Below are 27,552 nucleotides of genomic sequence, written 5' to 3'. Positions count from 1 at the left end.
AAGACAAGCAGCCATAGTCAGGATCGAACTCGGAACTCTGGCACTGTAAAGGAGTAGCTCTACCACTGAGCCACAATGCCACAGTGCCGCCCTATAACTGCTGGTATATGCCGATATCATACATTGCTAAGGCGGTGGATGTTGAGGATTGTGGAATCATTTTGCGATGATGTGTGGGGTGGGGGACAGACACGACTGATGAGATGGTGTTCATACTTTGAGTGGGTTCCGGCCCCAATTAGTGCAGAGGCCTTCCCAAGGTGCCTTGCAACAGAGGCCTTCATCAGGTGCTGTGGCTGCAGAACGGAGAACCTGCCTGGAGGACCCGAAGACTTGGCGAACTACGGAACCAGGTCCGTATACTCTCCTGCTATTTATTCTAGTTATATCGCACCCTAATGGGAATCCTACTAACACACCCATGGCCTGATTTGCTCTGAAACCCGGAAGACAGGACCTGTATCTCAGCACTTGGCTCACCACACCATGGAGATTTAAACTTGAAAGAAATACTGAAAGCCCCAAACACTTAAGGAATCAAAGCAACAGCCAGTATAAATCTGTCCGTAACTAACCTGAAAACAGTTGATAATCCTTTTAATTTGATTTGGTGCAGATCCAAGCTACTTCATAAATGCATATGGAAATACAGAAACAAGGAACTACAGATGCTGGTTTATACCAAGGATAGACAGAAAGTGCTGGAGTAACTCTGCAGGTCAGGCAGCATCTCTGGAGAAATAGGATGGATAATGTTTCAGTTCAGGACTCTTCCCCCGACTGAAAGTAAGGGGTTGGCGGGTGGGGGAGGGAGTTGAAGAACTGAAGGTGAGTAAAGATCAGGACCTATCAAGCAGTAAAGTTGAAAAAGGTTAGTTAAGGGGCTGTCCCACTTGGGCGACCTAATTGGCGAGTTTAGAAGAGTTTAAAAAATGACTTGTTGAAAACCTCCTTCGACTATGTAGAAGACCTCCTTCGACCTCCTTCGACCTGCTTCGACTATGTTGAAGACTAGCTTCAACTAGCTACGACTAGCTGCGACTAACTTCGGGAAAATTGGACACTGAATAGTGGAGAGTGAAGACGACCTCCTTCGATCTCCTTAGACCTCCCTTCGACCTCCCTTCGACCTCCCTTCGACTATGATGAAGACTATCTACGACTACCTTCGACTACCCTCGATTACCTACGAATAACATGCCGACCTACTACGACTAAACCTACGAGTAAAAAACGTATCAATTTTTTCCATGGCGACCTTTTTTTACTTGGGGGCATTTTTTTACATATTGAAAAAAACGCCGGGACCTAGCTGAGGCCTCGAGTACGTGGAGACCACTCTCGAGCATGAAGGAGAATTACGAAGACCTCCTACGACCTTGTGGCGACCATGCTGCAAGTATGAGTCGAGGACAAACTCACCAGTACTCGCGGATTAGGTCGCCCAAGTGGGACAGGCCCTTTACAGCATTAAGCATGAAATCTCTTTCAGATTCATGTCAGGCATTTGACAGCTCTGGCTTGTAACTTTGTTGATGTTTTTGGAGTCTGTTTGAAAGAACCATTGGAATGAGCAGCTATGTTTGTTACAACTCCTAGTCTTTTTGAGTTTTTCTTTCGATCTAATATGTACAAACCAAAGCCTGAGGAAATGATGCAAAACAGTTTAGACAACAGTGAAGTGAAAGGAAGGAAAATGTCATGGAAACTATTTTTCTTCAAATAGGGCACCAAACATCACAGAAAATTCAACTGATTCAAATCAGTTCAATCTCAGCAGAAGCTCTGATTTAATCTATCATAATGCACATGATGTGAAAATCGGTTATAATTTTTAAAAATCCTCTCCATGTAATTAGTTATAAAGTGAGTTGATTGGAATTTTCTTTTTCAAGTTTTGACACATATTAGAATTTTTTTAAATTACTGTATGTTACTACATGGTCTTTTGGCAAAAAGATTGTCTTTTATCTATGTTGTAGAAACTTGCTATTTGTGACTGTGAGATCATACAACATGCAAACTGCAGGATAAGGTTTAAAGGGTCTTTTGTCTTGAATGCGTCAGCCAATATGTTTCAGAGTGGGAAGATGAAAGACTCCCTTCTGCCGCGTAAGATGTCCGTGCAGATGATCACAAACCTATCTTCCACTCAACTTGATACTAACTTGGAAATCTTAATGCGAGTAAACAATTAAATGACGGGCGTGAGAAATGCAATCAGTCCCGTTGATTTAACTGCGTTCAAATCAAGATGGGGTAGAGCTGCTGCCTCACAGTGCCAGAGACCCGGGTTCGATCCTGACGACAGGTACTATTTGTGCACAGTTTGTATGTTTTCCCTGTGAACACATAGGTTTGCTCTGGTTTCCTCCCACATTCCAAAGATGTGCAGGTTTGTAGGTTAATTGGCCTCTTGTGAATTGCTCCTAATGTGTAGCAGATAGCATGGAACTAATGTGAACTGGTGATCGATGTTCGGCATGGACTCAGTGGGCCAAAGGGCCTGTTTCCACGCAGTATCTCTAAACTAAACTAATGCAATGGGGGAAGTTATCCTTTCTAACATTATGGGAGAATAAAAGGTTTACAGTACCTCTGAAAATGGGAGAAATGCACTGTGCTGTTTACACTGTTGGAGAGGAACCTTTTAATCTATTACAAGTCGTTATTAATTTGCCGTGGGAGTGTTTCCATCTGACTGCAGTTGTCTCCAATAAAACTGAGTTCCATTTCACAGAACTAATCCTGACAAGCACAAAAATATTGTCAAAAGAAACGTAAATGCTGAACCAAAGATAAAGAAGTGAATGAAGTGGAGCTTGCAGCATCTTAATGTTTAGTTTAGTTTAGTTTGGAACGTTACAGTTATATTGCATGGAAGCAAGGCTTTCGGGCCACCGAGACTACTCCAACCATCGGTCACCCATTCACACTGGTTCGATTTATCCCACTGGGCTGCACGGTGGTAGAGTTGCTGTCTCACAGCGCTTGCAGCGCCGGAGACATCTGTTCGATCCCGACTATGGGTGCTGCCTGTACGGAGTTTGTACGTTCTCACCGTGACCACCTGGGTTGCCTCTGAGATCTTCAGTTTCCTCCCAAACTCCAAAGACAAACAGGTTTGCACACTATCCTAGTGTGTGTAGGATAGTGTTAATGTGGGGGTCGCTGATCGGCACAGATTCGGTGGGCCAAAGGGCCTGTTTTCGTCAACAGAGTGGTTGCCACCTATTGGGTGATATTCTCCAGATATTCTCCAGAGATATGTTGAACATTTTCATGTTATAAGTTCCAGTGACAGGGACAGGAACTCTTGTCAGCAGACAAGCATGAAACTTGGCATAAGATTTCCGCTTGGCCTGTGCCAAGGTACCAGATTTGCTAGCTGGGTTAAAACGTTTGACTGGCAGAGAATAAAGTCACAGTGGCGTTTCCCATTAATCTGAGCTTTGAATTCAGACTCAGCTGCCGTGATGGAGGTGAATTTGGAACAAAGTAAATTGAAGCAATATCAGACCAAATCTTTTACTGCAACAATATTGGTTTTAGTTTTAAGATGTACAGCATGGAAACAGGCCCTTATGCCCACCGAGTCCGCACCGACCAGCGATCCCCGCACGTTAACACATACCAGGGACAATTTACACTTATACCAAGAAAATTAACCTACAAACATGTACGTCTTTGGAGTGTGGGAGGAAACCGAAGATCTCGGAAAAACCCAAGCGGCCATGGGGAGAGCATACAAACTCCGTACAGTCAGCACCCGTAGCCGGGATCGAACCTGGGTCTCTGGCGCTGCAAGCGCAGTAAAGCCACCGTCCCACTTTCACAACCTAATTGGCGACCTCTGCCGGGTTTGCCCTTGAATCATACTTGTAGCATGGTCGCCATGAGGACATACGAGGTCTTCGTAACTCTTCCTCGTGCTCGTGAGTGGTCTCCGCGTACTCGTGGCCTCAAGTAGGTCGCGGCGCTTTTTCCAGCCTGATAAAAAATGTCAACGAGTAAAAAAAGGTCTCCATGGAAAAAAATCAATACTTTTTACTCGTAGGTAAGTCGTAGGTAGGTCGTAGGTAGGGCGTGAGGCTAGTCATAGGTGATTGCAGGTAGTCGAAGGTAATAGCTCCGGGGTGAAAAAAAGGTTAGTAGAAAAAAAAGGTAATTTAAACAGCAGAACGTCATCTCTTTCACTCCAAGGCATTTTCATTCATAGCTGGAGAGGTTTTTGGAGAGGAGACTTGTGTTTTAGAGATGGTACCAAAAGAGTAGGAGGAGAGCACAACTCTCAAAAAAACCTGCCATGCAGGTGTTGCCCACCCAGGAGGAGGAGTGGCAGGAGGTGATGCCACAGGAGGTGATAGTGCAGGAGGAGGTAGCCCTGCATGGGAGACCCCTGGAGGAGGAGACCAGGGTGGTAGTATATGTCCCCACCACCACCCCATCCTTCACTGCCTCATTTGAAGGCAGCAAAGCAGCCCTTTCTCTTGTGTCTGACACAGCATCAGAGGCAGATGCCCCATTGGTGGTGAGGGAGGGCTGGAGCAAGGTTTGGCCCTACACCTTCACCAGGCAGCAGGAGGGGGACCTTGAGGAATGGTTCCAGCAGAATGCCATCCTGTACTATAATTCTATAATTCTTCTTATTTACTTTTAATATTATTGTGTTTGCATGAATAAATTGAAAGTTTGCTTGAAATTCTTTTCAAATAATCATTATCATAATGTACTGTTTGCCTTGAAGAAATGAGACTCCGACTAATAGATAAATATGACCAATTCTTAAGGAGTTGGTCTCCTTTCATCGACTTTTTGGAATCATGTGATGCAGCGGTACCATAAGGATTGCTGATTTCAGTTCATGACGTGGATAGATCTACATCTCCGAATATAGATTTGAAAAATTCTCTTTTAAGGGGCCTTCTCTTCTATTTCTACTTTCCACCTTTTCTTTTTTTATTTCTTTATTTATTTATTTTTTTTATTTTTATATACACACTTCACATTTTTCTACTTTCTACCATCTATTTTTCCACTCTTTCCCCTTTCTATTGTTTTCTTTTTCTTGTCTTGCTTACTTCCTTCTCATAACATAAAACCAGAGGTTGTACATGGAATGGATTACGGTATGACATAGTTGGCACCTAAAATTAGGTGCCACTGTATTGTTTTGTATTGTATTAACTTCTAATAAAATAAACAAAAAAAAAAAAAACAAAAAAAAAATAATGTACTTGTGCTTGTATAATGCTTGTAATTCACTTGATTAATGAAGTGTTGGAAAGAAAAAGCCCTTGGAAATACAAATGCCGCTGACTTAAATATCTGGACGATTGAATATTTTATACCTTTAAACGTGGTGCAAATATCTAGTGAACAATTCAGTGTACATCTTGCACCTAGCAACGTCAACTAATGAATGTAAATGAAAATTTAAAAAAAGTTAAGATGCTGTAAATCAGAAATATAACCCTCAGTATGTCAGGGAGCATCTGTGGAAGGTAATATGGTGAATACGTTCAGAACGACACGGTGGCGCAGCGGTAGAGTTGCTGCCTTACGACGCCAGTAAACCGGGTTCGATCCTGACTACGAGTGCTGTCCGTATGAAGTTTGTACGTTCTCCCTGTGACCGCATGGGTATTCTCCGGGTGCTCCAATTTACTCACACTTTCCAAAGACGTAGAGGTTTGTAGATTAATTGGTTTCGGTAAAAAATTTAAATTGTCCCTTGCGTGTAGGATAGTGCTAGTGTACGGGGTATCGCTGGTCGGTGCTGAGTCAGTGGGCTGAAGGGCCTGTTTCCTCTGTTTCTCTAACGTCTATAGTCCAAGACTCTACTGATGAAAAGATTTAGGCCTGAAATGCTGAATCTTTCCACAGATGCTGCCTGGCTTACTGAATGTTTCCAATCTTTTCTGTTTTATTTTGTTATTAATTCTAAATTATAATGATGTAACTATGTCCTTCCAAGTCATTTCATTTTGTTTGAATGTCAAATTTTGGAGCAACACATTGCAGTAAGACGAATTAAGATGTTCCTTCCAATTGTTGGCACAGTTGGCACAGTAGCACCCATGCGGTCACAGAGAGAACGTCTTGGTGAGACCACACCTGGAGTATTGCGTACAGTTTTGGTCTCCAAATCTGAGGAAGGACATTATTGCCATAGAGGGAGTGCAGAGAAGGTTCACCAGACTGATTCCTGGGATGTCAGGACTGTCTTATGAAGAAAGACTGGATAGACTTGGTTTATACTCTCTAGAATTTAGGAGATTGAGAGGGGATCTTATAGAAACTTACAAAATTCTTAAGAGGTTGGACAGGCTAGATGCAGGAAGATTGTTCCCGATGTTGGGGAAGTCCAGGACAAGGGGTCACAGCTTAAGGATAAGGGGGAAATCCTTTAAAACCGAGATGAGAAAAACATTTTTCACACAGAGAGTGGTGAATCTCTGGAACTCTCTGCCACAGAGGGTAGTTGGGGCCAGTTCATTGTCTATATTTAAGAGGGCGTTAGATGTGGCCCTTGTGGCTAAGGGGATCAGAGGGTATGGAGAGAAGGCAGGTACGGGATACTGAGTTGGATGATCAGCCATGATCATATTGAATGGCAGTGCAGGCTCGAAGGGCCGAATGGCCTACTCCTGCACCTAATTTCTATGTTTCTATGTTTCTATGTTGGGCTGAATGGCCTCCTTTGATGCTGTGCAATTTAGTGGGCGTTTGTAGGTTCACTGAATTCTAAGTGATTTGCTGAGTCCCGTCATAGCGTTTAAAACTTTTTGTTTAGGCGTACCAAATGCATCAATTTTATTATATGGCATCAGAGTAAAACATTGCAATAACTGCAGACCTTAACTAAAACTGAACAAAACAAAAAACTGCAACCAAAGGACTGAAGACTGAACATATTGTAACTAACAGACATGAGACACTGAATATTTCACTAACAACTTTCACACAGAACACACTGCTGAAAAACAGACTTCCTTATTTATGATGTATTTAACACCTTCATACCATTGAAGGGGTTATTGTTCACAGTACTGTCTAGGTTATTATCAGTTGCAACTTTACGTTCACAAACTGTTCTTTGTCACTGTGTTCAGCAGACACGTTCCCAAGCAGTTAACGGCTTTTTAAACGAACAAATCCCATCAATTCTAGACTAATCCCATCATTTCTTTGCAAGTTCCCAAAGGGTGGAAGCAGTCTCAGTTGCCATTACCAGTTGATAATGCACCATCATCTTCATTTTCATTAACTTCAATTGGTATTGGTTTATTATTGCCATGTATGCTGAGGTGCAGTGAAAAGCTTTGGTCTGCATGCTATCCAATTAAGTTAGACAATTAAGCCATTCACAAGTATAATGGGTAGCGGAAATGATCTGCTAACAATTACATCCACAATGATCCTGAACAGTGAGGTGCTCAAATATTAAACCAAAATCTGAATCTAAATCCAAAGTCAGTCTGAAGCCAACATGAGCCAATTGTTTGTAATCTCAAACCAAGTTAAGCTCATACTCAACCCAACCATCATCTGAAATATAATGATCTCAAACATGTAAGCGCACACAATATTATTATGCAAATTATCTTTCCTTGGAAAGCAGGGCCAACCCTGACTTTGTTGATAAAAAGATACAGCATGGAGAAAGGCTCTATGGCCCACCGAGTCCATGCTGACCATTAATCACCCGTTCACACTTCTATGTTATTTGTACTCTATGTTATCTTATTTTCGCATCCGCCCCCTACCTACTAGAGGCAATTTATAGAAGCCAATTAACCTACAAATCTGTATATCTTTGAGATGTGGGTGGAAACAAGTACACCCGGAGGAGGCATTTGTGGTCACAGGGAGAACATGCAAACTCCACACAAACAGCACCCAAATTCAGGATGGGTGCATATCCTTGAGATGTTATTTAATCTCAGGGAACGCAAATCCTCTCTGTAGGAAGACACAGAGCTTTGTGACCCTGAAGCAGAGAAATTATGTTTAGAATATATCAAACATCATTTATATTTGGAGTACAATGAACAGTTTTTTTCTACATAAGCATTATTAAATATATGGAGGCATGTGGAAGGTCTTTGAAATAGGCACCAAAACCTAGTGCCTCTTGAATGTGGTCTCAGTGGACTATCTCTGTACACTTTGCTAATCGGGGATTGTACTTACATATGGCAATACTATAGACAATAGACAATAGGTACGAGTAGGCCATTTGGCTACTCGATTCAATGTGATAATGGCTGATCATCCTCAATCAGTACCCCATTCCTGCCTTCTCCCCATATCCCCTGACTCCACTATTTTTAATAACCCTATCTTGCTCTCTCTTGAAAGTATCCAGAGAACCTGCCTCCACCGCCCTCTGAGGCAGAGAATTCCACAGACTCACCACTCAGTGTGAGAGAAAGTCTCCTTGTCTCCGTTCTAAATGGCTTACTCCTTATTCTTAAATTGTGGCCCCTGGTTCTGGACTCCCTCAACATTGGCAACATGCTCCCTGCCTCTAGCGTGTCCAAACCCTTAACAATCTTATAAATATACTGGACTGTATGTAAGAAAAATAATTTCCCTGCGCTTTTGCAATAAAAGCACCATTAAACCATTGAGGCATGAAGTACAACAGCAGGGAGTTTACAATTATCAGGAAGAAGAAAATAGGCTGGGACAATCATCTACAAAAAGTGAGAGATGCAATGTCCAAATGGAAATCTTTAAAATAATGTTGAAGTTTGATAAGACAGATATACCGGTGTTTTTAATTGTAGAAAGTTAAAAATAAGATATTATATTAACTCAAAATCCCTAAATAGAAAATAGGTGGAGGAGTAGGCCATTCAGCCCTCTGAGCCAGGACCATTCAATTTGAGCCATTCAATATGATCATGGCTGATTATCCAAAATCAGTACCTCTTTCTGGCTTTTCCCCCATATCCCTTGATTCCATTAGCCCAAAGAGCTAAATCTAACTCTCTCTTGAAAACATACAATGAAATGGCCTCCAATGCCTTCAGTGGCAGAGAATTCCACATATTCAAAACTCACTGGGTATTTGTTTTCCTTATCTCAGTCCTAATTGGCCTACCCCTTATTTTTAAACTGTGACCCCTTGTTCTGGACTCCCCCAGCATCAGGAACAATTTTCTTGTCCGATCCTCTAAGAATTTTATTTGTTTCTATAAGAAATGCCTCTCATCCTTCTATATTCCAGCGAATACCAATCTAGCCGACCCATTCTTTCATCATACATCAGTCCCGCCATCCCAGGAATTAACCTGGTGAACCTACACTGCACTCCCTCAATAGTAATAATGTCCTTCCTCAAATTAGCAGACAAAAATTGCATACAATAGGTGCAGTCCCACCAGGGTCCTGTACAACTGAAGTAGGACCTCCTTGCTCCTTAACTCAAATCCTCTCGCAATGAAGGCCAACATGCCATTAGCTCTCTTCACTGCCTGCTTTACCTGCATGCTTACTTTTAGTGACTGCTGTACAAGTACACCCAGATCTCGTTGCATCTCCCCTTCTCCTAATCTGACACTATTCAGATAATAATCTGCCTTCCTGTTCTTGCCACCAGAGTGGATAACCTCACATAACTAAGAATGCAACTAGAGATGAGAATGTGCTAACGTCAATATAAAGAATGAGGTTGCCTTTAAGGAGCATTTAGATGAGGAGGAAAGGAACAGAAACAGTGGAGTTGCTGGCTCACAACATCGGAGACGGTGGTTCAATCCTGACTACAGGTGCTATCTGTATGGAGTTTGCATGTTCTCCCTGTGACCGCGGTAATTTTTTTCCAGGTGCTCCGGTTTGCAAATTAATTGGCTTCTGTAAATTGTCCCCAGTGTGCTGGAAAGAACTATTGTACGGTGTCGCTGGTCGGCGTGGACACGGTGGAGCGAAGGGCCTATTTCCAGGCTATATCTCTAAACTAAACTAAACTAAACGTTTGTAGATGGAATGATTTGAGATAAGGTGAGAAGAAACGAGTGAAGCATAAACATCAGCAGAAAACTATCAGCCTGAAAATCTGTTTTTGTTATCTACACAATACACAATACACACAATACAATTTTTTTGTCACTTGAACCTCATAGAGGCTCAAATGAAATGTTGTTTCTGCAGTCATACACATATAAAAAAAAGACCCAAGACACAACACAATTTACACAGACATCCATCACAGCGCATCTCCTCCTCGCTGTGATGGAAGGCAAAAAAATTTATCTCTCCCCTGCACTCCCCATTCCCCTCCCGATGTCAGAGTCAAAGCCCCCGGCGGGCGATGGCAATTGTCCCGCGGCCATTAAAGCCACACCGGGCGATGCAAGGCCACGCTCCGGGTCTTGTTGTTGGAGCCCCCGGCAGCTCTAGCAAAGTCCCGCAGCCGTTGAAGCCACGCCGGGCGATGATGTAAGGCCCCGCTCCAGGTCATCCTCGACCCCGCTACTCGGGCGGGAGAAGTTGCCGTTGCAGAAGCCCCGAAAAGCGGTCTCCCACCAGGGACCCGCGGGCTCCTGATATTACTGTCTGCCAGACCTGCGGTAAGCCTCCGAATCTCCGGGGGTCGGGTCACAGCAGCGCGCCACCACAGCTCCACCCGCTCCGGACTCAGCCAGCTCCATGATGGTGAGTAGCTCCGCAGCTCCGTGACTGGAACCCCAGGACGTTCCTGCTGGAGGCCGCTCCACGTCGCTGCCCCAACGACAACGGAGACCCGACAGGGAAAAGGTCGGGTTCTCCGTGCAGGGGAAAGATTTTAAAAGTTTCCCCCCCCCACCCCCCGCCCCCCAACACACACACACACACATACCCCATCAAAAAAATAATAAAAGCTACATTAAAACGGGACAAAAAATAACAAAAAGGCAAACGGACTGCAGAGGCTGCTGCGACGTGAGTTCACGTGCATTCACAACTAAAGGGCCTGTCCCACTTGGGAGTAATTTGCGCGTCATTTACGCGACAGGCCGGTAGTGACTGACGTGCGAAAATCGTCTAGCAGTACGACAGTCGCGCGCCAAGTGCTCTTGAGGGCCCTGCTTCTTTCGGGAGCCATTTGCGATGTTGTTTGTCTTTGTCCGATCTCCGTGGCAAGGATTTTCCAATTAGATTTTTTCAAAACTACGCGCGCTTTATACCCGGGTGGTCACGTGGGGCGGCGCTCAAATGGCGTTCAAATGACAGGCAAATGGCACCCCGACGGTGTACGGGCGGCGCATGGTTACGGACGTTGACGCATGGTAACGCATAATAAATTAGCATAGGCAATATTTGTGCATCACCGTGCGTAACCATGCATCACCACGCGCTACACGTACGCCATCAGTACATCAGCGTACGCCATCAGTACGTCAGCGTGCGCAAGGGATACGTCACGCAGGTGGCGCGCAAGGATTTTGAGCATTCCAAAATCCTGGGTGCCGCACGTTACCGCACGTCACTGCATACGCCCCCACGCCTCACCACGCGCCATGCACGTGTCACGACGTGCCAACCAATTTTTAGGATGTCGCATAAAAGACGCGCAAATTATACCCAAGTGGGACGGGCCTTTCATTACTCTTTGACCTTTGATATAATTCAACCTGAATTATGAGATCTATTATACCTGGGATAACTGTCATACTGAATAGATGTTATTACTGTGGTTTATACCAGCTCCTAAAATGACTCTGGTTAATGAATGAGGTAAAGTTGATATCAGAAAGACTTATTATGTTGTCAAAGTCTATTGCACTCTGAGGGTACATGATTCTACAGCTGCGTGAAGATTTGGGTATCTTATGGTGTCACTTCTCCGTTCAGGTACATTTTCCAAAGAAATGTAGTGGTAGTAGTTAGAATACAGGGAATAATCCATCGTTCCTCTGCTTGTAGCTTTATACTGTGTTCCCATTCAAGTGCAAATTGGAGAATTGTATTGTACTGCTCTACCTGATTGACGGTTTCATGCCCATTGAGAATGCAGAATTGCCAAATTTATCCTTCAGTCTGATGTGTGTCAATTCTGAATAGTGTAAGTAATATTCCATCCACAGTCAGATTCATCCTCATACAAATTGCACTGTTGTTGAAAATTGCTGTCGACCAATTCTTGTCTCATTTAGTAAAATAATTTGGCATGACACTGACCAGAAGCATTGCGTATATTTTAAGAAAATCTTTCCAGTATTTAGTTTTGATATTAATATTGGTTTATTATTATCTCGTGTACCAAGATACAGTGAAATGAAATTCAGATAAATCAGATACTCTTCATGAATACAACCAATCCGTATACAAAGTACCTGAGTGCAGAATATAGATTTCAGTATTGTAACATTACAGTTCAAGAGAAAAAGTCCAATATCTGCAATGAGGTAGGTTGGAAGATTGGGACTTCATTCGAGCTTATGGGAGAACCAGTCAGTAGCCTGATAACGGAGGGGAAGAGGCTCTTCCGGAATCTGCTGGTGTGTGCTTTCAAGCTTTTGTGCCTTCTACCCATTGGAATTTGGGGAGAAGAGGGAATAACAAGGGTGAAAAAAGGTCTTTGATTATGTTGGCTGCTTTCCCAAGGCAGCGTGACATGCACAAGGGTCAATGGTGGGGAGTCTGGTCTGTGTGATGCATTGGGCTGCATTCACAACTTTTTGCCATTTCTTGTGGTCTCAGGCAGAGCTGTTGCCAAACCAAACTTGGGCAGCTTACAACCCAGCAGCATGAATATTGATTTCTCTAATTTCAAGTAACCCTTGCATTCCCTCTCTCTCCATCCTTCCCCCACCGTAGTTGTCCTGCTAATTTTATTGTTCGTGTCCCCTCGTTATTACCTCCACAGCCAACAATCGACCATTGTGGGCTCTTTGGGCATTGGTGTTGGCTATGATTTTTTCAGAACCTTTTCATACCTCTAGTTTCCCTCTCCCCTGAATCTCAGTCTGAAGAAAGATGTCGGCCCGAAACGTCACCAATTCGTTTTCTCTAGAGATGCTGTCTGACCCGTTGAGTTACTCCAGCATTTTGTGTCTGTCTTCGATGTAAACCATATCTGTAGTTCCTTCCTACACAAGCTGTGATGTGACCTGATTAACCCTGCAGCCTGAGTGTATGGTTTCCATGGTGCATCTGTAGAAGTTGGTAAGAGTTGTTGGGAATGGGCACAGTGTAAGTGACTGATTGCAAATTCTTAGCACAATGTAACTGAACAATACACAATCAGCATTGTTCAATAGGAGACAGCAAATCAATGTAGACTGGCTGAATGCAGTGAAATAAACACCATACAAGCAGGGAGTGTCAAATGTGCATTGCCAAACTGAACAGCTCCATGGATGGACAATGGCATATGGTGGGCAAGGTTCATATGGGAAGGACTGTGGCAAAACAGAAAGATATGAATACATTTTCAGATCAGAAATGTAATTGGCAAAAGCAGTTCAGTGTACAAGTTGTAAAAGAGCAGCGAATGTGGAAATAAAAAAAGACACAATGCTCTGGAGTGATGATTTCAGCTCTCTTCTGAGCCTTTTAGGCTAAGCCAATCCTTGTTAACACATGGGAAATTAAAATCCCCTGATCCTATAACCCTCTTATTATCACATCTACCATTTGCCTAAATATCATGTCCTTCCATTCCTGTAGTAGGGAACCCCCATCAACACTACCATGAGCAATGGAAGGGATAAGGAAGCTAAAAACTGACTGGCCCATTTTCATAAATTTAATAACATGCAGAGTGATTGCATTGATGAATGCGGCAGATGAAGGAAACTTTGAAGGTTTTTTTGTCTTGCCCCGGATTTATCTCTTCTTCAGATTTATATCTATCTATATCATATTGAATGGCGGTGCAGGCTCGAAGGGCCGAATGGCCTACTCCTGCATCTATTTTCTATGTATTTCTATGTATCTATATATAAATCTGAAGAAGGACCCAGCCCACAATGTCACCTATCCATGTTCTCCAGAGATGCTGCCTGACCCGCAAGTTACTCCCGCACTTTGCGTCTATGCTCTATTCTCCCACCAGCTGATCACTACTGGGGCAGCTCATGGGGCGGCATGGTGGCACAGCGGTAGAGTTGCTGACTTACCACACCAGAGATTGGGGTTCAATCCTGACTACGGATGTCGTCTGTATGGAGTTTGCACGTTCTCCCTGTGACTGCATGGGTTTTCTCCGGGTGCTCCAGATTCCTCCCACTTAACAAAGACCTACGGGTTTGTAGGTTAATTGGCTTCTGTAAAGTGTTCCTAAAGTGTAGGATAGAACTAGTGTGCAGGGTAATAGTTGGATGGCGTGGCCTCGGTGGGCCAATGTCCATGCTGCTGTACCTCTCACGCTACAGTTAGCTTTTGCTCTGAACATTTGGATGTCAAAAATGATTGACAAGGTCTGCTCCTTAAATCTTCCAAAGCCCACGCATTTTGATTTTCTTCTGATGAATTAGCAGCACATTGACTTTAAAGGTGACTATTCCTTGTGGGATGCCACATGAAGTTTTCTATGGTAATGGATGACTGCAGGTTAGTACAATAATAGTCATGTTGTCTTTCCCACAGCAGATATGCCCTCCTGCAATTGGCCTGCAATTGGTGCCTGACATCAGAAACAAGCAGCAGGATTTTATGCCTCCAGGAACATTGGAGCAGACAGTTGAACAGCACCTGTGCTACAAGGTAAGAGGAACATACTGAGTTGGGACATCAGTGTCAATTGAAAGAAAGCACAATCATGGGCAAAGCCATAAGCACACCTTTTCCAAAGTCGGTATACTGTAGATCACGGCTTGGACTTATAGAGCCGTTAGAATTTATTTAAGACTCTAGAGACAGGTTTAGTGGGATATGGGCCAAATGCAGGCAGGTGGTACTAGTGTAGATGGGACATGTTGGTCGGTGTGGGCAAGTTGGGCCTAGTGACTAAGACTCCATGGGAATTCACGATCACAACAGCACTTCAATTCATGGCAAATATTTTAAGCTTTAACTTCAAGGGTTTTTACAGGCTCTCAACAGTTGGATAACTGTGCATTCTAAAATCGCCTTGTGTCCCATTCGCAGGCAAAATCAAAAGCCGCCGACTCACCATGGAAAGAAATCCAGCAGAACATCCCGCAAGTGGTAAGTAGTGGAGCCCACTCAGAAGGAACAAGCAACGCAGCTTCATCAGTTAATACTCTATTCCAACCATGAAGAAACAGGTAGTGGATCTGAGAGAGTGAAGTGTGACTTTGGGCAACAGCACAAAGTGGGCACTGTTGACCCATTCCTTCTCTCCAGAGATGCTGCCAGTCCCGTTTGTGTCTACCTTTTAATACCTCTCCTGATTCCCTGTACCCTTGAAGTTGGAGAAATGAATACAAGGTTATACCTCACGTACCTGATTGTAATCACTTGTAGTCTTACCACTGATGGGATGGCACGCATCTAAAAAAGGTTCTCCCTGTATCTCGGTACGCGTGACAATAAACTAAACTGAACTAAAAGAAGATGGGTCCATTATCCAAACGTCAGTAATTGGGAAAATGCTGGAATCTTTAATAAAAGATGGTGTAACAGAACACCTTAAAAAAAATAAGAGGATTGAGCAGAGTCAGCATGGATTTGTGAAAGAAATATCATTTTTTTTAAATCTACTAGGGTTTTTTTTTTTAGCTTAGTTTATTAAGGTACAGTGAAAAGCTTTTTGTTGCTTGCTATCCAGTCAGGGGAAAGACTATACATTACAGACAAGTCGACAACAGTGTATGACTAGCGGAATAGAGAAAGAGGAGCCAGTGGGTTTGGTACATCTGGATTTTCAGAAGACTTTCAAGAGGATTCCACATGAAAGACGAAGGAGTCCTGGGTTCGATCCGGACTATGGGTGCTGTCTGTACGGAGTTTGTACGTTCCCACCCGTGACCACGTGGTTTTTCTCCCAGATCTTCGGTTTCCTTCCACACGCCAAAGACGTACAGGCATGTAGGTTAATTGGCTTGGTATGTATAAATTGTCCCTCGTGTGTTTAAGGTAGTGTTAATGTTCGGGAATCGCTGGTCGGCACGGACTCGGTGGGCCGAAGGGTCTGTTTCCACACTGTATCTCTAAACTAAACTAAACTAAACAGTCAGCAGAAAGACAACACATGATTCCAATCGAGCCATCCACAGTGTACAGATACAGGATAAAGGGAATAACGTTTATAACATTTAGTGCAAGATAAAGTGCAGCAAAGTCCGATCAAAGATAGATAAAAAGGAAAACGATATTATAAGATTTAAGAGGAGCTTCATACAAAAACGTTGCACTGTGTGGTGTCAATTTTTGTATGAATGTATGAATATATGCCCTAGATCCTTTTGTGCCTTGTTCCATTTATAACCTCGTTGTCCATGGAAGGCATTTTATTCCTTCTAGCATACTCATCTGTACTAAAATTCGTTCATATCATCAGTATTTATAATTCCTTATTCAATTAGTGGTTGAATTCAGAAGATCTTTAGCTTTATTCTGCAGCACCTCATGGCAAGTTAGTTATATATGGTTCCTTCAAGATGTATTTGAAAAATGACCTGGTTCTCACTGTGTGATTTAAAAAAAGTCTAACATTAATATAAATGCAAAAAACTCTTTGGGCAAATTACATTCTTGCAGACTTCAACTGGAGAAATGTGAACTGCACTTCTAAAAGCTGATTAATTATTTAGTTCAATTAAAGGTTTTTACTGTAGGTTTAATTATAACCAAAGATCTGCAATGTCTGATTAGCCTGCAGGGAGAAATAATACCACATAAATGGGTCTGACATGAAGATATACATTGTTCTTGAAGAGGGTAAAAAAATCTCACGCTTTATTTTAACTTGCCCAAACAATCCATTGCCGAAGAAGGCCATTTGGCCCATTGGGTCCATGGCAGCTCCCCGCAGAGCAACCCCATTCATCCTCAATGTAGTCACAACAAGTCTGTCCATTATTTTCTCTGATGCATCTCGAATTCCCTAAATTGCCAGCTTCTTGACGGCCAAATACATATGCTTTCCGTAGCCTGAGCTCCATGAATCTTGTGGGAAAGGGATTGAATAAGATAGACCTGGAGAGGATGGCCTCACCTGGGGAAAGAAGTTGGGAGCGGAGCCTAATCGAAGGACTGCATGCGGGGCCATTAATAAATTCTATAAGAAATTCAGGAGAAAATTCTTTACTCGCACAATATGTTCAAACCATATAACATTTACTCTGGAGTTTCAGTGAATGAGACAATGGGATTGGCTTCAGTTTGGTGTGTCATGCAGGGTGCAGGGTTCCGCAACATATTGGAGTCAGGTTACTGCTAAAACTCATCCATGGTCTCTAGCTTCTTTTTAATTGTCTATAATCACCCTTGTAATTTAGTCAACCCTCACGTCATTTAGTTTGAAGAAAGGTCCCGAACCGAAACGTCCATGTTCTCCAGGGATGCTGCCTGACCTGCTGATGTTACCCTGGCAATTTGTACCTTTCCATGGTAGACCAGCGTCCGCAGTTCCTTGTTCATACTCTCTAACTTTCTTTCTCTTTTATTTGACGTCTCCCGCTCTTTCCTGCAAATACATCTCTGTAAGGTGTTTTCATAAAGCAAGGTTTAAATGCATTTCATCAAGAGTTCTGAAACAAGTGCTGGAAGAACTCAGCCAGTCTGGCAACATCTGCGGAGAGAGAAGACAGTTAACATTTCAGAGCAGGCAACCCTGCCTCAGAACTGGCGGCAGAGGGGAGGTGTTCCCATTTTCATAACAGGCCTGGGAGCTGCAGAATGAGGTGTGAGGCAAAATGTGAAATGGAAGACAGACACGGGTCCGGCAGAAACTCTGGAGGAAAAGGATGGGTGACGTTTTGGATCTGGACCCTTCTTCAGACTAAACGTCACCTATCCATGTTCTCCAGGGATGTTGCCTGACCTGCTGAGTTATTCCCACATTTTGTGTCTTTCTTTGATAAACCAGCATGGTAAAGTACTGTAGTTTGACACAAAATGCTGGAGTAACTCAGCGGGTCAGGCAGCATCTCTGGTGAGAAGGAATAGGTGATGTTTCCGGTCGAGACACTTCTTCAGACTAAATGTAAATTAGATGAGACAACACCACTTTCTCTGTCCCCAGTGTTAACTGCAGCAACGTTTTCTTTTGCTTCCCACAGTGATCAGAAATCCAGCAACCTGGGAAATGGGCATCTATGGATCTGGAGTCGTGATTATCCTGGTGATAGTCGGAGTGAACCTGTGGAAACTCTGGAAGTCTGGGAATTTCCCGGCACCCTCTCCATTCCCAAACTATGATTATAGATACCTGGAACAGAAGTACGGGACTTCATACTCTGAGGTTAGGCAAAAGGTAAGGCCAGAATAATTCTCCAAATGATTTTAGAAACATAGAAACATGGAAAATATGTGCCAGGAGTAGGCCATTCGGCCCTTCGAGCCAGCACTGCCATTCAGTATGATCATGGCTGATCATCCAGAATTGGTACCCTGTTCCTGCTTTCTCACCATATCCCTAGATTCCGTTAGCCCTAAGAGTTATATCTATCTCGCTTGTGAATACATCCAGTGAATTTGCCTCCACTGCCTTCTGTGGCAGAGAATTCCAGAGATTCACAACTCTCTGGGTGAAATAGGTTTTCCTCATCTCAGTCCTAAATGTCCTACCCCTTATTCGTAAACTGTGACCCCTAATTCTGGACTGCCCCAACATGGGGAACATTTTTCCTGCATCTAGCCTGTCCAATCCCTTAAGAATTTTATATATTTCTAAATCATTCTAAATTTTATATATTTTATATATTTCTCATCATTCTAAATTCCAGTGAATATAAGCCCAGTCGATCCATTCTTTCATCATGTCAGTCCCGCCATTCTGCGAATTAACCTGGTGAACCTACGCTGCACTCCCTCAATATCAAGAATGTCCTTTCTCAAATTAGGAGACCAAAACTGCACACAATACTCCAGGTGCGTTCTCACCAGGTACAACTGCAGTAGGACCTTATTGCTCCTATACTCAAATCCTCTCGCTATGAAGGCCAACATGCCATTAACTTTCTTCACAGCCTGCTGTACCTGCATGCTTACTTTCACTGACTGATAAACAAGGACCCCCAGATCCCGTTGTACTTCTCCTTTTCCCAACTTGACACCATTCAGATAATAATCTGCCTTCTTGTTCTTGCCACCTAAATGGATATCTTCACATTTATCCACATTATTCTGTATCTGCCATGCATCTGCCCACTCACCCAACCTATCCAAGTCGCCCTGCAGCCTCATAGCATCTTCCTCGCAGCTCACACTGCCACCCCGCTTTGTGTCATCCGCAAACTTAGAGATGTTACATTTAATTCCCTCGTCTAAATCGTCTAAGTTCCTTTGTCTAAATTTTCTGTGATTTTCATTCCAATGATTTTCCATGTGGGATTTGTGCCTAAATTTGGAAAACAAAAGGCTGGTGGTCCATAGTTAAAGAGCAGGGAAGAGCGACTAATCGGACTTTGCTGGACTTCATCTTGCACTAAACGTTATTCCCTTTATCATGCATCTGTACACTGTGGATGGCTCGATCGTAATCATGTATTGTGTCTCTGATGACTGGTTAGCACGCAGCAAAAGCTGTTCACTGTACTTCAGTACACATAACAATAAACTAAACTAAACTAAACTAAACTGTCACCCCTTTCAAGAATGAGCATGGCCAGAGTGGGCTGAGTGAAGTGCCGTGTTGTAATTCTACTGGTCAAAGAAACGGATTTTCAAGAATATTTCAAAGGAGGGGCTACACAAGAGGAAATTGCAAAATACTAGGGCCGAGACAGCTAAAGGCCTCGCTTATGTCCATGGTTGAGTGAAGAAGTTTGGACATGCTCATGAAACCAGGTGTGGAGGAGCACTGGGATGTTCCAGAGCTGCAGAAGGCTACACACGCAGAGAAGTGATCGGTCAAATGTCACCTCTGGGTTGCGTGGTTGTGGTTTGACCAGCTCCAACTGCTCGTCTGTATTAGACACAAAGTGCTGGAGTAACTCAGTGGGTCAGGCAGCATCTTTGGACAAAATGGATAGGTGATGTTTCGGGTTGGGTGAAGGGACCCCACTCGATACGTCACCTATCTATTTTCTCCAGAGATCCTGCCTGACCCACTGAGTTACTCCAGCACTTTGTGTTTATCTATGGTATAAAACAGCATCTACAATTCCTTCTTATTACATGTATGCCTGTCTATATTATTGGCTCAAGTCTTCATAACCAATTGTACTTTGCTGGTGCGATCAAATCCAGGCTAAGGATGGTAATGATAGTTTAATGGTGGAGGAGTTTAATGGTAGAGTCTCTGATGAGGTTACAGCCCGACATCCGTGTACTCTCAGCTCACCCCTTCCTGGGGTGTTTCACATGGCCGTTGATATCTACAACAACCTCCACACCCACAATCACCCAGGATCAAGAACAAAGGAGTTGCCTCACAAACCTGACCTGTTAAACATCAGATGGAATACAGCTTGCAGATCTGTTAACGTACACAAAATGTTAGAGTAGCTCACCGGGTCATGCAGCATCTCTGGAGAACATGGATAGGTCACCTATCCATGTTCTCCAGACATGCTGCCTGACCCGATCAGTTATTCCAGCACTTTGTGTCCTTTTGAGTAAACCAGCTTCTGCAGTTCCATGTTTTTACATGCAGATAGAGGATCAGAGAGTCAGAGAGTCATACAGCATGGAAACAGCCTCCCACACCGCCCAACATGTCCCATCGACACTAGTCCCACCAGCCTGCGTTTGGCTCAGACCTGTTAAGTGCATTCAAGAGTTAAGCGTCACCTCTCTAAATGAGCTGTAAAAATGTCTCCTAATAAAATGTTCGTAAATTGTCTAAATGCATTCAAGGACAAAAGCCTGGAGACAAAAAATGTTACTGGTTAAAAAGGTAAATGGTCCAGGTACCTTTCTGCTCATTAGGAAAGCCTCTCATGCTTGCCAGCTGAACACATTGAAGACTGATTCTTGCACAACGTATTAAAATTGAGGACAACTGGATGAACAGCCATAGAAGAATAATTGAACCCAAGTGTGTGACAGACCTGGATTAACTTGCTCACTGTCTTATCTCCAAGTACCTGCTCCTGTCAATTACCTAACAACTTGGCACTGGAATATAAATAGGTTTTAGTTGCAGTGTTTGAGGTGAGTATCCAGTGAGTAGTTAACTCCCTGGCCTTCCACTACTGAGTCATAAATCTGAGCACGGTTCAGGCACTTCGGCTGAAAACCACTTCTCCTTGCTGACTGATGTGCCTGTTAAATGAGCTTAGCCAGTCTAAAGGGACAGCAAGCATAGCAGCTCCTATAATAGACGGCCTGGTGGTCAGGATCATATCCACGGAGACCTTGCTTTCAACAGAGACCTAAACTAAACATAAATGGTAGAGCAGGAGGTCACCCTTGTGAGTCCAGAAGATATATGACCTAAAGAAAGGTCCTGACCTGAAACGTTACTTATCCATGTTCTCCAGAGATGCTGCCTGACCTGCTGAGTTACTTCAGCATTTGGTGTCCTTCTTTTTTATAAACCAACATCTGTAGTTCCTTTTTATGACATTTTGTTCAATGCATAGTGGTTTCAGAGATGTATCTCACTCAGGGAAGAGTTAAACTGTAGTCATAAGATGGACCATTCGGCCCATCAAGTCTACTCCGCCATTCAATCATGGCTGATCTATCTCTCGCTCCTAACCGCATTCTCCTGCCTTCTCCCCATAACCTCTTACACCCGTACAAATCAAGAATCTATCTATCTCTGCCGTAAATATATCCACTGACTTGGCCTACTCAGCTTGCTGTGGCAAAGAATTCCACAGATTCACCACCCTCTGACTTCTGACCTGAGATTTTTTTCTGACCGCTGTGACTCGCTGAATTATTTGAACATGGGTTGGGTATTAGTGCACCAGCTACATGTTCTTGATACAGTGCATATTAGTCCAAAGGCAAGAAGATCCAATTTTAGATATTAAATTGCAAGGAGACCCCTCCCTTGCTGTTATAATCCTTTATAAGTACGCAGGTCAAGCAACTATATTGTCTCAGTGATGTCCTTGAGTGTGTGCTGGTTTCCATGAGTGTGTGGATAGAATGCTTGCACCTTGCACTAATTGTGCAGCAGAGTGTGGTCTTCAGTCATCTTGGACCTTCTTGCCTTGGGATCAAAACTCCTTTAGTCAGCATGGTGGCGCAGCAGTAGAGTCACTGCCTTACAGCGCCAGAGACGTGGGTTCAATCCTGACTATGGGTGCTGTCTGTACAGTGTTTGTATGTTCCCCAATGACTGCTTGGGTTTTCTCCAGGTGTTCCAGTTTTCTCTCACACTCCAAAGACGTACAGGTTTGTAGATTATTTGTCTTTGGTAAAAAATTATGAATTGTCCCTAGTGCGTAGGATAGTGCTAGTGTACGGGGATCGCTGGTCGGCATGGACTCAGTGGGCCAAAGGGCCTGTTTCCTTGCTGTATCTCTAAACTAAACTTGCTTTGTCAAGACCATGTAGCGATGTACCAATACCCAACCCATGTTCAAATAATTTACAAAAAGGCAGCCCAGAATGGGGTGGAAGCAATATGATAACAAGGAATTGTAGATGCTGGTTTATACCAAAGAAGGACACTAATGCTGGAGCATCAGTGGGTCACGCAGCATCCTTGTAGAGAATGGCCAGGTGACGTCATTTTGGGCCATGTTCTTCAGAGATGCTGTCTGACTCACTGGGTGACTTTGTGTCTATCTTTGGAGTGGGAAGCAATCCTCAATCCCCAGGGACTGTTTAAGAGAGGGAAAGAGGGAGAGAGTGAGGGAGGGGGAGAGAGGGGGAGAGATGGAGAGAGAGGGAGTGTGAGTGGGAGAGAGAGGGGCAGAGAGGTGGAGCGGGAAGAATGGAGAGAGTGAGGGAAAGAGAGTGAGAAAAGGGGAGGGAGAGGAAAGGAGGGGAAGAGAGGGAGGATGGGCGGGGGAAGGTGAGAAGGGAGAGGGGCAGAGTTAGAGCGGAGAATAAGAGCGGGGAGGAGGATGGCGGAGAGGGAGTGAAAACAGAATCTGTCATTCTAATCTTAGCTGAAGTGTGGGTAGAGAGAAATGTTGTGACATCCCTGAGTGGCCAAACATGCTAGGAACATGAACCAGGGTAGTGCCGGATTTAGATGAAGAGAGGCCCTAGGCTATTCCACTCCTACTTACCCCTGTGTTTTGACTTTTGAAGCCTGAAAGTATCCAAAGATGTTCCCTCTACCCATGATCACTGCTTACTAGCCCCCTAGATTTTGAGGCCCTAGGTTTCAGCCTGTCAAGCCTGTAGGTAAATCCGGCACTGAACCAGTTGTATAACAATAGGGGCTTCAGAGAAGATAGAGGTTCATTTTGTCCTAGAGATGAAGGATTTGAGTGGACCTATCATCAGACTTCCCCAGCCCACAAATTCACTCAACCATCTTCCCATTCTATAAACTGACCCCAACCCACCAATAACAGCACGTGCCCTATAATGTTCTATAATGTATGTGTCTGCCTCAAAAAGACAGCCAGCTTCATCACAGACCCACACCAACATGGCCACACAACCATTTCACTCCTGCTATCAGGAAGCAGACATAGGAGCATGAAAACAGTAATACCCAGCTTCAGGAACAGCTTCTTCCATTTTTTTTTCTCATGTATTATATTGTTTAGAGTACTATGTTTACATATTCTGTTATGCTGCTGCATGTAAGAATCATATTGTTCTATCAGGGACATATGACAATAAAACACTCTTGACTCTTGAACAGGGTCCAGTCCTGAGTAGGGTCTTGCCAAGTACATCAGTCATCCCTCTCTGCCTCTACAGATGATGCCTGACCCACTAAGCACCTCGTTCAGTTTGTTATTTTGCCACAGACATTGTATTGGAGATATGTTCATCCTGTAACCAAAAGTTTTAATGGATATTTCATGTCGACTTTGTTGATCGAATTTAACAAACAACATCACGATAAACCTAAATTGTGTGCTTTATTGCACCATAAATATCCTTTCATAATTGAAAAACTTACCTGTATAAGAAAATGATTATTTTATTCATGGAGTTTGATTCGTCTGTTGGGTCTCCCTTCTGGTTTGCATAACTAATGCAACTTATTTGTCATAAATGTACGAACAAGATTTAAAAAATGGCATCAGCTTATAATTTGCTGTGGACCTCGTTAAAGTTCCTGTGATTCATAGAGGTTGTTCACATTATGCCAACATAAACCCAGTTTAATACTGCAATAGTAAAGTTATGTGAAGCAGGTGGATGCTTGCCAATTTAGCTCTTCATTAAGCAGTTTGATAAGTTCATAAGTTCTAGGAGCAGAATTAGGCCATTTGGCCCATCAAGTCTACACCGCCATTCAATCATGGCTGATCTATCTTTCCCTCTCTACCCCATTCACCTACCTTCTTCCCATGCCCCTGACACGTACTAATCAAGAATCTGTCAATCTTTGCCTTAAAAATATCCACTAACTTGGCCTCTATAGCCATCTGCGGCAATGAATTCCACAGCTTCACCACCCTCTGACCAAAGAAATACCTCCTCATCTCCTATTGTACGTCCTTTTATTCTGAGGCTATGGTCTCTGGTCATGGACTCTTCCACTAGTAGTAATAATAATAATAATAATAATAATAATAATAAACTTTAATACGGACTCGAGGTCCAGACAAGGGGCAACATTACATTAAAAATGCATTGCATATTGAAAAAATATCATAAATACATATAAAATCTTAGTATATCACTTATAAAAGCATCATAGATTATATATTTTAAAAAAACAAAAAAAACACAATACATAAGTTAAAAATCCAGATTAAAAGAATGATCAATGTCCTACAACGAGACAACGATACCAGTGTCTCCACAACTGGGATTCGTAGCGTGTAGTGCTAACCCTTATGTTTGACAAGACCACAATAATTACATTTTTAGAGTCATTTATCCTGCAAATGAATTTATACATGTGATTTCTTAGGATAGCTTCTAAAGTACTGACTCCTGCAGCCACAAACATATTACTGGCACTACACCATCTAGGTTTCCTTAGCAGTGTTCTCATGGCATCGTTATATGTCACCTTTAGTCTCTGCAAACTTGTCTTTCCATAGTTCGACCACAGGTGCACAGTGTAGAGTGGTGTGCAGTATGCTCTAAATAGCGACAGCTTCACCACATCTGCACAGTAGAAACATCCTCCCCACATTTACTCTATCCAGGCCTTCAGGGGCCTAACTAAAGTAGTTTTTGCACCGACTCTGACAAGTAATACCACCCACCAATATTGTTGGCATTTATTTATAGACCTTGAGAGAGTCAGTCAATTAAAAATCTAGATACCTAAATCAACACTGTGCCATATCATTCATGATTCATGGCAATTAAGGCTAGATTTGTCGAGGCAGTCAGTTCACTCCTTACGAATGACAAAGCATTAAACAAAATGCAGGGGACCTGGAGAAAAGTCATCTCACATAACGATAGGAAGTGTTAAAGTCGTGGTCATAAGTGAGTACAATGCATCTTCTTAAATTTGGATAGTGCAGAGAAACAGAATGGCTTTGTAGACATTTCTATGATGGCTTTCTAGGTTATCTGTCACTGTGGCACGTTGCAGCATGAATTACATCATTATACTGCAGCAGAGAGAGAAAAAAATAATTTGCTGGGATATTACCACAAATGTCATGATAGAAAAGGATTTTAAACACCACCTTTCACAGCCTTAGGCTGCCCGAAAGCACTCTGAAATGTTCTCATGTGAATGGCAGAATGGTGACACTACTACACCAGAATCTAAAACTCTGGAATCTTGGGATCTACTACTGTCGGTGTGGCGTTTGCATGTTCTCCCTGTGATCCAATGGGGCTCCCTTGGACATTCCAATTTGTCACCACATCCCAAAGATGCATCAGTAGGTTAATTGGCCATGGTCAATTGTCCATCGTGGGTGATATGAGAATCGAGGACATGTGAAGGGGAATATGTTGCTGGGAACTAAATGGAAGATTAGGAAAGTTCTCTGAGATAGCAAGGATTTGATAGGTCAAACATCAAAAGGCAATATAAAAATGGAAACACAAATCACTTATACAGATAGAAGACTTTTAGTCCATTGTCCAGATTCCACCTCTGGATTCTTCACTGCTCCACGCTCTCACTAAAGTTCAGCAGATATCTTCTGTCTCAGATTTATGTCCAATTCCCTTCTGAAAGTTGTTACTGAATTTTGCAAAGTTTGCTTCGGATTTTTCTCCCTGATTCATTTGACGTTGATCCCGAAGCTGTGCGTTCTAGTAATATAAACATTTTTGTGGAAATAAATAGATTCCTCTCATTTATACCATCAAACCCCTCACAATAATGTCAATCTCCATTAAATGTCCTCTGGACCATCTCTGGCGTGCGGACAACCCTAGTGTCACAAGTCCCTGCACATAACTCAACTTCTTTAGAGATGGGATCATTCTTGTTTAATCTCTCTAGGGCTTTGGAATCCTTATTAAAGAACAGTGGTCTTCAGATGCAAGTTAGATATAATATTTTTACGATTTATATGATTATGGAAAAAGAAGAGTTTTATCCATTTGATACCTTGATTTACCTTTATTGACTTTGGACATTTTGACTAATCACTGACTTGTCATCCATCTCAGGACTTCACTTAGATCAGTGGAAACTCTAATCTTTAGATCTCATGTTACCTTGATCTCTGTATGCTTCCCACATCTGCATTTAATTAAATTGAACAAAGTGAATGTTATTGTTAAATAAAAACTGGCTCAAACCCTTGGGAGTAAACACCATTAGTCAGAAGTTTCCTTATCTGATTAAATCTTGCATATAACTTGGAGACAAAAAAATGCACTTTTAGTTTTACAAGAGTTTTCAATTATATCTTGCAGCGCTATCTAGAGTATAGTTGTTATTCTACCGAATGCTAAGAGCATGAATATGCATTACCCTAATTATACCCTCTTCTTTTTATAGCAAAGGTTCTAGGCCAATATGAATATGTACGACATTGTGCTCCACCATATTATGCTGAAAATTGTAAGAAAATGATCTCTCATCGGAGGTTGAGGGGAATTCTCCCACTGTACTTCACTACTTTTTCTCGGATGGTAGAGAGTAAAAATCCTCCTTGATCACAATAACCAAAGTTGACCTATTAGTTTTCCTCTTGGTTAGTAATAAAGTCAAATCCGAGTAGGACCTTCACAGTGAATGGTTGGCCCAGAGGAGTGTGGTCGAGCAGCGGGATCTAGGAGTACAAGCACACAGTTCCCTGAAAGTGGCATGACAGGTAGATAGAGTGGTGAAGGGGGTATTTTTTGTTACATTGGCCTTCATCAATAGACAATAGACAATAGAGAATAGGTGCAGGAGTAGGCCATTCGGCCCTTCGAGTCAGCATCGCCATTCACTGTGATCATGGCTGATCATCCACAATC

General features: G+C 42.9%; 1 protein-coding gene across 2 annotated transcripts in view; it reads left to right on the top strand.

The window, feature by feature from the left end:
* Window positions 1-27,552, top strand: part of syt12 (synaptotagmin 12) — a 181,742-nt gene that overhangs the window by 129,367 nt on the left and 24,823 nt on the right. Inside the window, exons 1-4 of one of the 2 annotated variants that reach the window (XM_033039175.1) lie at window positions 9,516-9,526; window positions 14,584-14,700; window positions 15,085-15,144; window positions 18,183-18,376. In XM_033039175.1, the coding sequence (XP_032895066.1) occupies window positions 15,111-15,144; window positions 18,183-18,376 (228 nt within the window). In that variant the 5' untranslated portion in view covers window positions 9,516-9,526; window positions 14,584-14,700; window positions 15,085-15,110. Of the gene's footprint in view, window positions 1-9,515; window positions 9,527-14,583; window positions 14,701-15,084; window positions 15,145-18,182; window positions 18,377-27,552 lie in introns of those variants that run through there. The other variant, XM_033039174.1, reaches the window with a different exon arrangement.

The sequence above is a fragment of the Amblyraja radiata genome, chromosome 20 (genome assembly GCF_010909765.2).
Source record: "Amblyraja radiata isolate CabotCenter1 chromosome 20, sAmbRad1.1.pri, whole genome shotgun sequence".
Taxonomy (NCBI): Eukaryota; Metazoa; Chordata; class Chondrichthyes; order Rajiformes; family Rajidae; genus Amblyraja; species Amblyraja radiata.
Note: the sequence above shows the minus strand (reverse complement) of the source record. Positions and strands in the feature narration are given on the sequence as shown.